The 17,773-nt window shown below is 35.1% G+C and overlaps 1 protein-coding gene across 4 annotated transcripts in view; it reads right to left on the reverse strand.

Annotated features, from left to right (window-relative positions):
• Window positions 1-17,773, reverse strand: part of BBS9 (Bardet-Biedl syndrome 9) — a 280,340-nt gene that overhangs the window by 152,017 nt on the left and 110,550 nt on the right. For 3 of the 4 annotated variants that reach the window (XM_064670331.1, XM_064670327.1, XM_064670315.1), the window contains one exon: window positions 3,474-3,656. In XM_064670331.1, the coding sequence (XP_064526401.1) occupies window positions 3,474-3,656 (183 nt within the window). Of the gene's footprint in view, window positions 1-1,404; window positions 1,795-3,473; window positions 3,657-17,773 lie in introns of those variants that run through there. The other variant, XM_064670324.1, reaches the window with a different exon arrangement.

The following is a 17,773-nucleotide window of genomic DNA, read 5'->3' on the forward strand; positions in this document are numbered from 1 at the left end:
AATACTCATTTCATCCTCAGGCATATTTTTCTTCCAAATTACAACTTCAATAAAAAATTAAGATCTAATATAGACATTTACTTGGTTTGTACAATTCCAAACATAAATAAAGAGAGATGGAAACGTACTTCTGCGATGCCATTACTAGAGCTATTACTATTAACTATAGTGTCACAAATGGGACTATGACAAGAAAGGGATGATTCTGAGCAATGAAGCACCTGTATGTCATTATTTGGTAACATCATGAGAACTGTGAAAATATTTCTTCTTTGCTGTTGATGGTTATACCACCGAGGGCCCTCCATCAGTCTCGAAGTTAGAATATTAGTATCGACATTTTTTCCCTTTGTAATGTCCTAAACAAAAAAAGCATTTGTAGCTTAATGATCAGACATATGAGCCATCAGTCAATCCAGACACCATGCAGCCATTACATCAAAACTACCCCCTTCGGCATGAACCCTTTGAACCCTTTAAATTAGCCTGGACAAATTCCCTCCTTTCCCAAATGGATTCCCTATTGTAAACAACACAAACTCAGCATTTTTCAAATATCTTTTTCCATCCAGAAAATTCAGCTTGTTAAAGTATAATCACTGGAAAACACTCCTTAACATTTTCATGATTTTTTTTTATTATTTCAGACTTTATACTACCTCAAATTGCTGTTGTTCCCTGTTATAAGCTAAAAACAAATATGTTAGTCTTACAGAACAGTGACCAACTCTCCTGAAAAAAAGTGCACTGTGTGATAAAATCTCTGGTACATTATTAACACTGTTATGATGATCATGGATTCTTTTGTCTCCAAAAGCACCCTAAAATATTTTTCTACCATATATTTCAACACATAGAAAAACACAGGACTCAAAACCCGTATATACTTGAAAGTATAGTTTGCATGTGGCTGTAATACTATGCTCTGAAATAGTGACAATATATGCTTTTATACTTCGAATTGGACAAAACTGCACCTAACTTCCATGCAAATGCGATTAATTTTTATTCAGGTTTGTCATCACTTTCTTAATCATTTCATTAGCAGAAGAATTAGCTCATTTATCCCACCAAGACCTGAGAGATCTCATTCAATTGCTGGTGTGATACTTTTCCAACTGTGCAGAATTCATGAAAGGATCACTAAAAAAGGAGAAGGTCCTTGTATTTCCAGTACTGAACAGGAGCAGCCCTTTTAGTCAGTTTAGTCAAAGCAATGCTATTTAGGTGCTAGTTAGAAGTTTACTGCCAGAAATGAAATATGATGCCAAATATCTCTTATTTCCAAAAAACATGCAAGTTTGCAGTATTACTTCTGCTGTATCTTTGTAGACAAGAAAACCCAAATTTTACATGTTCTTAGACAAAAGTTTTGCAGCAATGGGAACACAAAATGCCACTTTTATATTTGCTAAATACCTAACTGAATTGACTGCCAGGTCTAGAAAACAAGATACAATCTGTTCTAAATGAAATGGCATGTATGAGAATAATGTTGATGTTATGGTCAAAGAAGCATTTCTTTTTATGGTAACAGTATATTCCAAACATTTCCCTTTTATTAAAAAAACACTTCCATAGTTTAATGCTCACAAGGCAGAAAATGTTCTGGAGATGTAGACTGCATCCAAACTGTCTTCTGACACACTCCATCCAAATAAAAATACAACAAACCATTGTGTAGAATTGTTTGAAGAGTAAATAAAAATTCTTCAGAGATTCTTCACTTTCTTTCACCAGTGTTCCACTTGACTGCTTGCAAGAAAACCCTGAACACACGCTAGGAGCTTCTGTCTGTAAATAGCATTGGTATGTCAGAAGATTTCCTCATTCCCTGCCTAAGCTCCTTAAATTACATTCAGATTTCTGTGGTACCATAACAACTTCAATATGGCACATAATTCAGTATTTTGTAAAGGTTTCATTTCCATTTCCACCTCCAGTTATTGTTGGTTTACATTTTTCATCCTGACTGCTCTGTAGGATATACATCCTTACAATATTTATGTGAAGTCTTACAGCTTTAACATGGAATATTGTTAACTACTATATTAAAACCACACCAAGATACATGCTGAAGCGATATCCTGTATTATAGGATATGCAACAAATTTTACCATGTTGTATCAAAACGTATCAAAGCAATGCAGTTCCTGATGGCAAAACAAAAAGGAGTCACACAAAAAATGGCTGTTTGGGCTGTTATGAGATTCATAGGACCTTCCTTTCGATTCCATTCATGGGAATGCATACTCCTCAGCTGCAAAGCTTGATTTTTCAAGTTTAAATGATGACTAAATCCAAAACAAACCTCAGTAGAACTGTGGGGTTTTGCCTACTATGAGTCAGTACCATGTAAAATGCCAAAATGCTTTTTGCCCCCCAAGTGGAAATGGCAGATGATCCTAGATTCACTTGAAACCCAGCTCAAGCTGTCTAAAAGACCACAAATCATTCTAAGTATTCCAGGTATGTACAAAAATCTGGATTCACTGTACACTGCAAAACCCTGTGCAAAGCATGACATTTAAAACTGGTATGCACTTAAAATAATTCTTATTTTTTTTATTCCCTAGAAGTCATTTGTGAAAGGTTATGCAGTACACTACATAGTTCAGATGCCTAAAATAAAGTGTTGAGATGTATTAATGTCAGAATTTATTTCTCTTCTAACTGTGGCAAACGATAGTTAAGTACTTTATTGTAGAATTCAGTAAGAGAGCTCGACTTGAAACCAACTGGGGATCAACTCTTAATTAAGTTGAGAACAGCAGTGTTTAGCTGGGGACATTAGGCATGGATAGAATACAGCCTTATTTTTCTTCACAAACCATTCTCCAAATTCTGCACACAATCTCACATGGTCACACATTAAAACAGAGCAGAATTTGCAAGATATCTACACAATGTGGACTATGTAGAAAATGGTTTGGCAAATACGAGGACATTATCTATACACAGTATTTTCTTTGGATAGCTTTCATCCATTATATAAATCATTCTAAAAACACTGAGGACAAAGTATGGCAAATGCTTAATAGATTAAATACACTGTATTCACTGGGTGTACATGTCTGTATTTTATATTTCTATTGGAATGTGTGCATGTCTATTATATAGCATTTATATTAAAGTCTTTAAAAAATAGCAGTATTCTGTTTGTGCTAACAATTGGACTGAAGGTAAAATCAGCTAAATTTGTGTGAGACACTCCTAATTCTCTTGTTATGGAAAAGTTAATCAGAATTTAACTGGTATCACCCATATCTTCTAATGAAACATTCTGTAACCCACTCCTACTTTTCTACTTTCCTGTGAAATCAGTGTAGTTTACATCAAACATTGAACTTAACAAGGCTACTTAAATCACTTCAAAGGACAGTCTTCAGTAAAGTACAGGGGAAAATATGTAAATTTAAGGGCTTAAAGCTCTATGAATGAGCATTTTTCAAGCAGCTCTTACAGATTCTTACCAGCTCTTGTGTATCTTCTGCTAATGGCAAAAACGTAGCTTCCAGAATTGCAACTTGATCAGTGCTGAGCTTCTGCCACAAACTAATCAGCATAATCACCAGATGGGTGGCACTTTTCAACTTTGTGAATGCCTGGAACACGTTGGCTTGATTTTCTTCTGCTGCATCTGCTAGAGCTATTACCTGCAAAAATTACAAACATCTGTTAAATATAATTTTACCATCCGTGAACACTTAACACAGAAATTAACTTTGGCACACTCTTGTTTTCCTTTAGAAGATCCTGAGGAATTCTGTTTTCCATAAACACAAACCACAGAGTATTGAATGAGTTATCACTTATCTAGATTTTTCTTTTGCATACCCAATGCAATTTCCATATGGCAACAGGATTAATCTATCTAGTACAATCAGTGTAGAAAGGATTTTGTATAGAGCATATTTTTAAGGCATTCCTGAAATTGATCCCCATCATATCACATAATACATGACAACAAACTAACTTTCAGGTTTATACCATACAAGACACCAATCTCCATATGACCAGCAAGCCTACTGTATTAATCAAAACCAACACATTGATTCTATGCAATTAAAAATGCAGTATATAATTATTTCCACAGGAACATAACTGCCATCTGTTATTTTATTAACTCTCATGTCTCTCCATGTCTTGCACTAGTTGCTTCAGCTTTTATGCCAAAATGTAAACACTATGGATCATGTATATGAAGGTAATACCTCTCTAAGTGCCAGACATTATGAAAGAATTTTCAAATAAAATAACAGATTCACTTCTTCTAATATGGTAAGACAGTTTTGCTGTGTACTTCAAGATGGGGAAAGGCAGAAGAGCTATTATAAGATATTCTACTCAGTTCAGTAATAACTTGTCATTGTATATAATATGTTCACTCACAGCATTACAAAAATGGCTATTTTGAAAAATATTGCTATAAATGTCTTATTTCTTGAAATGCAATGTTTAGACATTTTCCATCAGAGTGAAAAGCGAAGCTGACAGTGATTTCAATAGGCAATTGCTGCCTAATGTCAATATGACAAGAGATTTTCCACAGTATTTGCACTGAATTACTTCAAGTAAAGGAAAGGAACAAAGGTTAGGGGTTTATCCTGGGGAAGTACAACTTCAGAGACCTGTTCATGAGTGCCACTACATCTTCATGTTGCCCAAATAATACTTGGCTTACAGAAGCACTGATCGTCATTTAAATCAACACAAAGCATCTCCCTCAACCACTTTCTGTTTATTTATCTGCAGGATGGAAAAATAGGTGCTTGACTGGAGTTGTAAAAAGCCTCATAGAAATACTGTTAAAATGTAATTAGTATTGCAATAGAATTTACAAAGTAAAACTTGCAGAGTCTGATCCATTAACATTTGGAAACAGCAGGAAAATGAAAATACTATACGATGCATCTTCAGCGGGGAAAGAAAGCCAACCAGCTGTTAGCATTTGGTGGAGGAAAACTATTTTTAATCTGCAACGCTGGCATTAGAGATGTGTGTGTGTTCCCTCCAAGCTCCCATGTGACTGGGAAGATAAAGAAAACAGAATTTTAGGGAACTATAAATATGAGACATTTCAAACAAAATGTGTTGATAGCTTTTGTTTTATATTTTAAAATGTAATGTTTCCAAATAAAACGGAGAACCCACAGGATACTCATGAGTCCAAACACTACATAAATCAGAGCCAAGTAACAAAACAAACAAACAAAAAAGTCCAGCTAACCATGCAAAGGAGAACTGAGAAATTAATCCCAAGTAGTGAAAACCAACATGACATTCCTTTGGTTAGCGAAGAGTAACGATATCACTGACACATCACCTGATGTATTTGTGTTGGCATTCAATTTGTCTGACCAAACCCTTGATGTTTTCCACACCTTATGTTCTACACAAGGTTAAGTTCCATACTGCAGTCACTTTTCAACAGTTATGGGTCACAAAGCCACATGACAAACACAACACTACATAGTACCCTACATCAGCTGCACCTGACCCCTTTAGCCAGTAATTGCCTGCACTGTACAGCTTCATCTTTCTGAGGAGACGAGCAACAGTAAAATCTTCCTCAGTGTAATAGGGGCCTTCAAATATCTAATCATTTTTCCTGTCCAATATACAATTGAAAATTTTGAGAAGACCAAAGAATTTACCATGCTGATGAGGTGTGCTCATTCATTTTTATGCTTCCTATGTCATTACTGGATGGGATAGCACAATTCAGAATTCCTAGAATTTGGACTAAAGGCAAGCTACATGTAGCCTATTATGGATAATGCTCAGAAAACATCAATTACGCTGAAGACACTGGCAAATACAGTTGCACTTGTGTGACAACTACCTGAATCCCACTTAACCACAATGCAAAAGCCACTTTCTAGACTGAGTCATTCATAAATTCCTAGATGGTCTCTCACGCTGTGCTATATTTCAATTGACACTCTAGTACATACTTCAGAAGCATAAATTGCATAAAGACAAGTAACTTGCATGGCCTTTTACCTTAAGGATCCTTCATATTAGAATATTCTTTCTTTCCATTTTATAACCATGAACAAAGGAGATTCTCAGCTTTTCATAGGCTATAGATGCAAAACAGATATCCCAGTAGTCCCAAAAAGTACCTAATGTACAAGTCTAAAACATATTTTGAAAGCAGTTTTGTAAAAAAAACTAAAAAGTACAACTATTAACAAAGTTTGTCTTTGGCACAAAATTCTACTGTTCTCATGCACAATAATGCAAGGTATACATTATACCAATGAGAGACCTAAGTTTTTAAAGGTGAGGTGCAGTCTTGGGGAGCATTGCAGGTCACTAAAATATATAGCAACTAAATCTTTAGATAACTGCATATGTACAAGTTCTACTTTACACTTGCAGAAAAAGCAAAGAGGGGGAAAAAAACATTTCTAAGTACAAATTATTCTGTTAACAGATGAAGAAGTGACCTGATATAGCTTTCTGAGATCTGAAATATCCAGGACAATACAATATGAATTCCCACACTATAATGCAGGCATGCACAATCATGGTAATTTTTAAAAAGCCTATTATCAGGGACAGAAAAAAGACTGACAAAACAGCACCATTTGAAATATGCTGAGACCTGGAAGCCAAAGCTATACTGAAAGCAGCTGGAAGGACCAAACATACCTTGACAATACACAGCTACACAGTAAATACTTGATGGGGGGGGGGAAATACATCTTTCCTTACTGAGTAAAATGACTTTGAAAATCTCTCAGGATATCAGCTATAAATTTTAGAAGTGTTTTGGGGCTCTTCATTCAAATACTTGCAGAATTTAAGGATGAGTAAGTTCTAAAAACATGACATTCATACTTCTTATTATTTTATTTTCATCTGAACAATATCTCTAATTATATTTTACAATAGTTGAGGAACATAAGAATCCATACCCTTCACAGTCTGAGATCCTAATCCTTTCAGATTCAGTCATGGTTTTTCCCAATATTACTTTCAATTCCACAGTAGTTTAAGATCTATTTTATCATCTTTCTAAGCAGGTATAATTTAAAAAAAAAAAAATACCTCCCCCGTCTCACTTTTAAACAGGATGGCAGGGAGGATACAATTGCAACTGGCAATCTCAAGTGTAGCTTACCAACAAAAATTTTAGACCAACTGGAAACAACCAAGTAAACACTCCATCTATATTTTATAAGACCTATCATTGCCTATTTGGCATTTTTCTGCCTCCTTCTTGTAATATCACAAAGCTTTTAAACAAAGAAAAATAAAAATAAGTTTTTCAAACTTTCTAAAAGCAATGAAAGAAAGGAAAGTGTTTAATGCAGGAAGATTTAGGAGATACTGAAATGTATTGGAAGTACAGTGTTGAATACATATTTTTATAACTGATCAAAACTTGCTGTTAATTTATATTATTTTTTGTTAAATTTTTTCTGAACAAACTCATGCTCTGTTCCAACACACACACCTACAGCAAAGGAAAAGTCAGTTATTAATGAAAACATATTGTAAAAAGAAAAAAAAAATAGAGAACTGTTCTCCAAACGAAGGTCTTGTTTAAGATTTTTACTAAATTTCATATTCACAGTTACTAAAGTAGAGCTGAAATCCTGAAATTTTTTTATAATCTTGAAAACTTTCCACCTCAACACTATTATAAGGATAATTTCCAAGAGCATTTCTCATTTTTAGTGCAAAGCGTTCAAGCAGAAAGAAGTCTCTCCATGCTTATTTCATTGCTAAGTAGACCTTATAAGATGTCAAGCAATTAAAAACTGTAAACTAATGGTGATGCAAGTTTTAAAAACAATCAAGATTTCTCCATTATTATTGCTTATATAAAATATTTTAGGGCATTGTTTAGCATCCAACAATAACTTCAAAATTGCTAATCCCTCTTGAAAAAGTCTTGCAACATAACCCACTCTTGTACATGCAGACTAGTTCCTTGGGGCAATAATGACCATCACTCTCCCAGGCTTATTCTAATAATACAAAAAAAAGACAAATACAATTCCAAAAATACAAAATGCCTTCTTATTAGCTGGATAGGAAGTTGAAGAAAACTTTGAGAAAGTAAAGAGCAAGAAATGAGCAAGAAGTTCCAAGGAGCTTTCTTTTGAGTTGGTAGTGATTTCAGCTCCTAGTAACTATTTTTAGCAGAAATCAAGTTTGAAGAGAGCAGAAGTTTGGCATTTAAAGAATACAGAATCCCTTTCTACTTCATCCATAGCACTTAGGAGCAAGTCTTCTATGAAAAAATCGTTAAAATATGAAAAACAAGATAAAAAATTTAATTATTATGAAGTGGATACAGGGATGGTGAATTGTTAACAAGCTCACAGGTATCTTCTGGCAATCGTTCTGATGGAATAATTTATTGCAAGACAGTAAATTGATCCGACCCCTTACAACTATTTCTAAGCAGAATTAGATCTTCATAAAGCAAAATGCTAATGAATAAAACAGAAAAAACAGAGAACTGAGAGAGATGCTAATTACTGCTTGTTCATTGTTATTGCCACAGGACACTGACCACTGTTCTCACCCTTTCCCCCATTTTAGAGAAGAAAATACAACTCAGTTGCCAAATCTAAAACAAGATCAGGCAGAATTTTTTCGTGCTTTTTAAGAAGTCTCCACCACATATCTTAATTCACACAGAATGCATAGGCATTTAAAGTCAAATATGTTTTTCCTGACAAGCCCCTTTGTTTACCTTGTACTTATGGCATGCAGCCATAGAAAAACTAAGACACCAGCAAAGCAAACCTTTAAAACAGGTAAGACAACATAAGTGACAATATCAATTTAATTAATAAAATTCTTAATATCACTTATTCTAGGAGTAAACTTTGGTTTTTTAAACAGGAAAGTCTCCAAGTAGTTTCCAACATAAAGAAACAGTGATTAGCAGCCTGATTCCCGGTGCAGACCATCTCACTCAACAACCATTGTGCACAGAGCTTTTGACAGGTGACTAAAGCTTTATGGAATGCGGGCAAAGATATCCATGTCAGAGAGCGATCTTTATCAAACACTCTGTCACCAGGAAGAATAACCATGTCACTCCCGCAAGGGAGCACTTCCAAATGCTGTGGCGTTCCCACAGTGCTGCAATGGGTACGCTGGAATTAAGTACCTCAGGCCACAGTTATCTGACCCTTAGGAGAGTGCCACAGCTAGTGCTAATCACGACCACAGTTTTTAAAATTGCGGCGTAGGACCACCATGATGAAAACAAAGCATCAATTCACTAGACACCAAATACTCGGCTTTCAAGTGAAGCTCAACATGAACATGATCAGAGAAGACCGCAGAGACAAAAGACACTGCAGCATGATGACCCATGCTTTATCTGGATGCACACAGCTACCTTCTGAAATTCTATTGCCTCACTAGATGAACGTGAAATTATCACGAGTAATTACTGTAGCAATCTGCGCCTCTGGAAACATTAACAGTTAGATCAAGAAAATACTCAAGGGAAGTTGTGTAGTTTCGTTTTCTTCTGCTACTTCCATGGCAGAATTATTGCTAACAGCTCTACTTCACCTTTCTAAATTGGATTTTGCCACAAAGCAGTATTGTCTACTAGCATACCACAGGTTGCACATTATGATGACAGTCTATTCAAACACTCTGCAAGAGCCAAATGCATGTATCATTTAAATTCAGAATTCTCTTTTGAAACTTCTCACATATCAAAGCTGTGTCCTACCTCCACAAAACCAAAGTGATAGTGGATTATTACCACAGAGAGTCACACTGTATCATTTATTTTAATTCTTTCATTTTAAGAACTAGTGACAATGATGTCAATAAGAAAATCTTTCGGGATAAAGTAACTATCATTTCAGCTCTATAGCAAGTTTACTGCTTATTTAAACACATTTTAGTGTCTTATACTGCCGTCCATCATTATGTGAGCTTCTTTGTGTAAGCCCATGGGAACAGAAATGAGGAATTCCTTTTGTCTCTGGTGTCCCATCTGCAGTAAGGATTATAGTTAAGACTATTTTAACTTGATTAATATACTTTTCTCTATTTGTCTCTTTTTTTATGTGTGTTTGGCTTTTTGTGGTTTTTGTTTTATTTTGGTTTTTTTAAGGGTTTAGCATTTTTGAGACACCAGATAAATTAATATGGTCAACAGTAACCATACATAGATGATTATTTAAATACTTGACACTTGACTTCCTCTCAATAGCCTATCCACAAGTAAATATTGCAACCAGTTTTGCATGTGAGTAACTGCTTGTTATTTGCTACAACTATGAAATACCAAGATGAGGAAAAAAATTCTTGAAGGAAGGCTACAAACATGTTCCAAAATACATATGATACTTTGCAAATACATTTAGAACCAAGTTCTATGTTATAAAATCCAAATTTAAAAGTGCAGTTACAAAATTAGTAGCTTATCCGAGTGAAGTAACATCTGTTACAAATTACATAAACCCCCAGAATCCAGTGAGTTACAATGAATCCTCTACTTACCCCTTCAAAACAAAAGTTCTATTTAAGCAAAGGGATGTGCTAAATAACACACAGATATGTCACAGAATTTGTGATAGTCAATGAATATTGAAGACAGAGTTTCACTGTGAAGCTGTGGTTGAATTGGCAGCAATGTATATAAAATATAGCCAAACATGAGCTAAATGGAGACAGAGAGGTGGAGAGTTTGTTTTAAATCACCAAATATATGGCATTGTGTAATGACAACCAAAAAAATTTTACAATAAAGGAACAAATTTTGAACAGTTGAAGTTGCACACTTTGTATATTAACATAAGCTGTGATCCTAAACAAACAATTTAAAAAAACAGGAGCCTCAACCTCCAAATTTTTAATTGCATTTCAGTGCAATGGGATCTATAGACGGTCAAGAAATCAAGACAAACCCTTTATATCATAATTCTGCAAACATTTAAGTACAGTGAAGCTCTATGGGTTAAATCAAAGATTTGCTAACTCCAGTGGGAACACTGCCTTGATTCAGTAAAGGCAGGATTTCATCCTACTAAAGACCACTACTCTCATTGTCATCAGTCATACTCACCTAGTGGGGGCAAAAAGCATTTCCAGCATGTTAAGATAGCAGGTGATGAGTGTAGTTTTAGAAATCTAGAATAAATCCACAAATTATTGCTATCCAGAAAGTACGTAGTAAAACATGTCCTAGATGGGTTTAATTTCATATTTATATTTTACTGTAATAATGAAAAATAAAAACATGTTGACAAGCAGATCTTTCAAAGGGTAATAAAAACAAATCCAACTAACACATAATACTGATATTTTTCCATCTGTATAGATGAATACAAAGCCACTTCAGCAAACTCTATTCCAACACCTTGAACAATAAAAGTATCAATATTTAAAAAAATCAGCAAGCCAGTCAAGACAGTGAAGTTCTAAGCTAAATTCCAAGTCATTGCCAATCCCACTTGAAATTTTGGCACTTCTAATTTATACTGAACCACCTGAAGAAATTTCCAGAAGTTCCCATTCAGGTTGAGCTAGCATATAATTTTAAGTGATTAGAAAACATCGTGGTTACTAACACAGTGTCTGGGAGTAAAAGTAAAACTAAGAATGATTAAACTAAAATTACACACTGGAAGCAAATTCTAAACATAGCAACCAAAGAAAATGGATGGTAGGCTAATTAGAAGCTCAAACTTAACTGTAACACTAATTTCATGACATCTCTCATTAAAATTACTTTTCTATTTTGAGACACATTATAGAATTTCTCTATTATTAGTAAAACCTTGAGAACACGTGCCAGAACATTTGGAAATAAAATGGGCTTCTCAAGCCAAAGTGCAAAGGTCACAGAACACATGAATTGCTTGCTTGAATACTTTGTCTTTGAATTACAAGTTTTCCATAATTTCTTCTATTTTTCTGTACTGAAAGAGACATAACCATTTCGAAACAAAGGAGCATCATGATGAAATGCAGATTTTGTAAAACTCAGTCAAAAACCCACAGTTTATAAACCTTGAAGAGAATTCAGCAAAGAGAATGGAGTTCACTACATCTTATTGGATTTACCAGCAAAAAAAAAAGAGAGTTTCAAAACAATCATTTAGTGAAAGTAAAAATTCATTGTTCATGCAAGGTGCCACACCAATAAATTTCAGACAAAGCAGACTCTTGCGTTCCTCCACAGATGAAGTATAGCACAGACCACATTAATGCTTGCTCCACAACAATATCCAGCAAAAAACCTTTACAAACTACATCCTACTTCATATGACAATCGACTTCTAAGCCAACAGTTACTGCCATACAGGTACGATTATTTTCAGTGATGTAGATTTCATTTTCTGGGGTCAAGACATGTATTGAAAGACCAAAAATATTCTATTGCCAAGTCACACAGCAGGCAGACTTAAACCTAATACTGAAGCAGTAAAGAGCTTATCAGATCCGTGTTTGAAGCACTTCATCTACAGAAAGAAAACAACAACAAAGTAACCACCTGAAGTAACATTACAGTGTGTTCAACAGCAACTTCTAGGTGTTTATGAAAAGAACATTTTTAGGTCACCAAATTCATTGTGCTGCAGATAATGACCAATGATACTCATTATTCTGCACACCTGGAAGTGCACCTTCTAACTCTCTTCTCTCAAACTGACAAATTAAGAAAATTCCCAACTGAAATACCCTGCTTATTCACAAGCACAAAGCCCACAGGCACACAATCAGGTTTTCTTTACATGCACACCTGCCCTAGCCACACTCAGGCTGTGCGTTCTGCCAGTTAAACGTAAGAGTTAGAACTTGGGCAGAAATACCAAAAAAAAAAACCCTACCCAAAATAAGAAAACATTCATCCCCAAAACTGGTTCATTTTATGTTCAAAATAAGATGAGCAGCAAAACTAGTAATTATTTTAGAGTGTAAAGCCCACGTTATCAGAGGATTATTCTGGTGAAGTAAGCATGTATCACCACAGGCTATGGGCTGGTTTCCAATAAAGTAAAAGCCACCATTATATATGCACATACATACTTACAGGATTGGGGCTTTACTATTAATCATAACATTGTGTGTTGTTCTCCTGTTGCTCCTCTAAACAGAGTTGAAGTTATATGGCTTTCTAACTTTCATTTCAATATACATTATTTAATGATGTGTTTATAGTCCCTTAGTCTTTGAGAAATGTCACCAAAAACAATTCACAATTGGCACTGTAGGCAGAAGTCCTTCACCTATGTGTTTGGAAATACCACTTTTTACCTACTTTCAGCAAGGCAACTGCTAACTCCAATCATATCCCACATTGTTGTTCTTTTCCTTAAAACGAATGAAAAGATGGAAGAGCTAATAAGCAATATAATGAAACACCTTCCAATATGTTTAGCACCAATTCTCTTCCAAAAGACAGGATGTGTTAATCTCAAAATGTCTGTTTGCCAGACATTTTTGACCTGGTCTCACCATCTATTACCCCGGCATGCTGACAGAAAAGCAAGACAGTTCAAGCCACCTGGAGTTATAGGGGAACAGTTTCTCACCTTTAAAAAGGCTTTGGAGGTACACTCAAAAAGATTCACAGTTCAATTCAACATTACTTACTAGAAGAAAGCCATTCTTTCCATGAAGGAAAACGTGTTAAATAGCCTACCATCAAATGCATAATGATTAAGGTATTGAGATAGCAACCTTCCATGCAAACAGCTCATTCCTCAACTTCTTTATTCTAACAGACAGCTGAGTCTATGGAGGAGATGGGATGTGTATAGTCTTTTTCAAGTCCTGCTGACCCAGATTAAGATTCCCACTGGGGCTGCTAGAAGCAGGGGAGTAAAGGAAAGAGATAGCAAGTGTCAGGCATGCTTCACTGTCTGAAATGTGATAATTAACCTTGTAACTTTCCCTGGTTTAAATCCTGAAAAATCTCCTCATTATCTGAGCAGAAGTTTATGGATAGTTCTACTGTACAACATTTGGAATAACAAATAGTACCCTCCATTATGTAGAGCAGGAAAGAGCTCACTTTTCAATGCTAATATATAACCACACGCAAACACACCCCACTAAATTAGTAACAAATGCACTTACTGATTTTGGCTGAGATAGATTTTCTGATAAGAAAAGATTTTCCTTAAAAAAAAAAAAAAAGGCTCAATTTGTTCCCCTGATGTAATACAGCTGAAGTTCATGTCCCAGTTCAGTCAAATCTAATAGTTTTAACTTAGTTTCAACGATTACTGTTCATAACAAGATGTATTCAAAGGGGTATTTATGTTTGCTTTATTCTATTGCATCAAAGTTAGGAAAACACATCTGGGTAGCGTACATTCTAGCCACGCCGCAGACTAAAAATCCAGATAAACGTTTTGTCTAGAGGAATGACTAAATAAGTTGGCCAAATATCAGAACAAATTCACTTTGATGTTTTAAGTTGGTGGAGCTCAGAAACATGACCTAAGTTATATAGTTACATCCTCCGAAAAAGTAGCAACCCTCTCTTTCTTTAGCATCTGACAGAGTGGGGCAGGGTGGGGGAAGAAGGATTTGTTATGAAATTCATAATTCAACATTAAAAAAATGATAGGAACCTAAGGAAAAACATTTGCCTACTTTCACTCATATTCATGAATATGAGTGTATTCATATCTTTTCCACAACCACTTTCAGTGCTTGCATCCATTGTAACAAACAAATGCCGTGGAGTCTGATTAGGAGCTCATAAAGAAGGATGGCATTTGAGATTCCCACCACAGGTGCACACCTGAAATCAGTTGAAATCAAATCACATCATCAGGTTCCATGTAAGCAATTCCCTCAAGAGTGATGCTGAGACACTTGTCAAAAATTAATGGTGAAAATACATAAAAATAGATAAAACCTCATATCAGGTGTAGAATGAACTTACTGAGCTCCGTCAATCACATAAGAAAGCAGACAGCTGGCATGGTGTTAAATGATAGGGCTGGAGAGAATTACTGAGCACCATTCCTGTGGGACGAAGTACTAAAGAAAATCTGCTGTGAAATGACAATATGAACCAAACGTTATGTTCTTTACTAAATGGAAAATTCCTAGGGGAATATATAAAACAAAAATCATTTCCCAAAGGAAATAACTCTGTTGCAAAGCTTACCATTAAAGGAATTGGAGGAAGAAATGCCTGCTACCCTCGCAGTGCAAAGAAACTATGAAGAGCCAGGAAGATATGCTCTCCTGATTTCTTTTGGAGCAAATAAAAGAATATAGCTGTTTAAAACAGAGTGAGATCCACTAAGACAAATTCTAAGATGAGGTGGCTAATTTCCCTTAATTTCCTTTATAAGCTGTAGAGAGAGAGTTACTTTTTTTTTTTAACCATAGAAGGTATCTAATTTTCAGTGCCTTTGGCTCCAGAAGACCCTTCTTTGTCTCTACTGACTACAAAGGAAATCTAACTTCCTAGGTGAACTGCTTTTGTGAATCTCACTCACCCACATCATAACGAAGCAATCCCACCTATTCAAAGGATATGCATAGACAACCGTTAGCTATAAATACTGTAATTAAACATATGAGAAATAGTATCAAAGAACAATTTAATCTCATCAGAGCCAATCAATTCATTATCAATAAATGTAACAGACCGTAAGCAAGATGTTGCTGTATGTTTAGGCACTCCAGTACAGATGTATTCTTGTGCCTCACAACACTGTACATCAGGACCCCCTTAAAATGTATAGAAGAGGTGGAAATCTTAATTTTCTTCTTCTGTAAGAACAGCTACAAAAGTTGGAGGACATTATAAATTTTTATTTTTACAATAGCAGCTATTCTTAATACAGCATTTGTAGGCTGTATTAAGTATGAGTTAGTAAGGCTGTATGAGTTAGTGATCATCCCTTAAATGCCAATGAGATAAATTAAGAGTAATTTTTTTGCAACACATATGCTTGTAAATGGCATCTTTTTACAGTGTTCATAACACTTCAAGACAAAAACAAAATATAGACAGAAGTCAATTTCATGTGATGAGAATGACTTCTCAGATTTCATTAAAACTGAAGTACTGAATTCAAGGGAGCATTTGGAACTTAACACTGCACTTAGCGTTGAAGGATCTCATTTGAATTTTTTATATCTACAAATTTAAAAAGCACAGTAACTAATTCTGTGAGTTAGATATTGGTCATTTCCTACACAGACACATTGTTAATTCTACATGAGGGGCATTTCCAGCATTTCCCTATCATTTGGAGTTATTTCCTCTACTTCCTACAGGGAAGTCTTCCAGTTAAAGGCACCATTTCTTTCTTACAGCACACACAAGGATAACTGTACACACAATGAAATTTCTTCAACTATCAGTTTGACTCTCCACATACTCAGATGACAAAGCTTTAACTACCACTTCACAGCATTGCTGCACATTGTAGTCTGCACATCATTTGTTTGATTAGCATTCTGCATCTCAGTAGAATGATTGAGCTGCCAACATACAGAGCCACGGTATGTGAAGTAGTTTAAAAATACATTAATAACCTGCATCCCTAAGTTACGTGCGTCTGAAAATCTTACTCTTCTTCAAAAGCCTTAAATAATTCTTGGGGGTCCCTTCCAATTCAGGATATCCTATGAAAAGTATGTATGCTGAAAGCAGCTTTCATTCCTTTATTCTAGAGTAAAAAGTAAAGTTATCCCCAAGACTGTCAGGTCACTTGGCACTACTCTAAGCCTCTAAGCCTTCGTAAGGCAAAAGAATAGAGCAACGACAATATCACGCCACTTATCAGTCCTCCTGTTCTGGACATTGGAGACACACCTCAAGTAATTCCTTAGGATCAAGCACAAAACTATATTGTCAGGTTCTATTTTCCACAATTCCTGTTTGACTGGAACAATCAGTCTCCTCTAAATGATTACAGTAGTAGTCATCTGCAGTATCCTGCAGTCATCTTTTCTAGTATGATCTAGGCACTTTAACTGAAATAATTTTCTTAAATACAGTATAAGTAGGTCAAACTTCCTAGTCTTGGTTGGTTTGGGTTTTTTGCCAACAAGTGTAAAAACATAGATTTTCCCTCCACAGTTGTTCTATTGTAATTAAATATAATTATAATTAAAAAATTAAATCTTGTCCAATTATGAAAAGTAAAATTGATGCCTCTATAATGAAGCCAGACATTTTCCTTAAGTCAAAGTAAGCTTTGTCACTGACTTCAACCCGAGATTTTACCTGAGGAAAAAAATAAAATGGATAATCTAATAGAGAATTATCCTCTATTAGATAATCCTGATTCTTAATATATAATTATATACTAATATACTAAACATGCATCATTCTTAATATATAACTCTATTCTTAAATAGCAGTTTTCTGTGTGTGGATGCTATCAGCTGCTATCATTGATACCACTATTCACAGAAACAGAAAAATTGAAACAAACTGAAGCAAAGGGTTACCCTGACGCAATAATTCACTTGATAAAAAGTAGCTCTGTATTAAATGAGAACAAATCTTTCCCCCAAAGTTAATATTCAGCATTTTCAACATTCAAAGATCACTACCATTATCAGGAGTTATTATCAGAGCACTGATGGACAAAATCCCTTTCAAAATGGCAAGGGGGTACTTCTGTCAGTAATTATCCTTGCTAATTGGAAACTGCCCTCTTTCATTTAGTCTCTTCTAGTGAGTGCTCCTCTTGTCTGTTTTTCTCCATGTGATATCAGCCAATGCCTCTCTCAATTCCCCTGTTACTCTATTTAACAGTGTTAACCCTCCATAATCATGTTTTCT

The sequence above is a fragment of the Pseudopipra pipra genome, chromosome 1, assembly GCF_036250125.1.
Source record: "Pseudopipra pipra isolate bDixPip1 chromosome 1, bDixPip1.hap1, whole genome shotgun sequence".
Classification (NCBI taxonomy): Eukaryota; Metazoa; Chordata; class Aves; order Passeriformes; family Pipridae; genus Pseudopipra; species Pseudopipra pipra.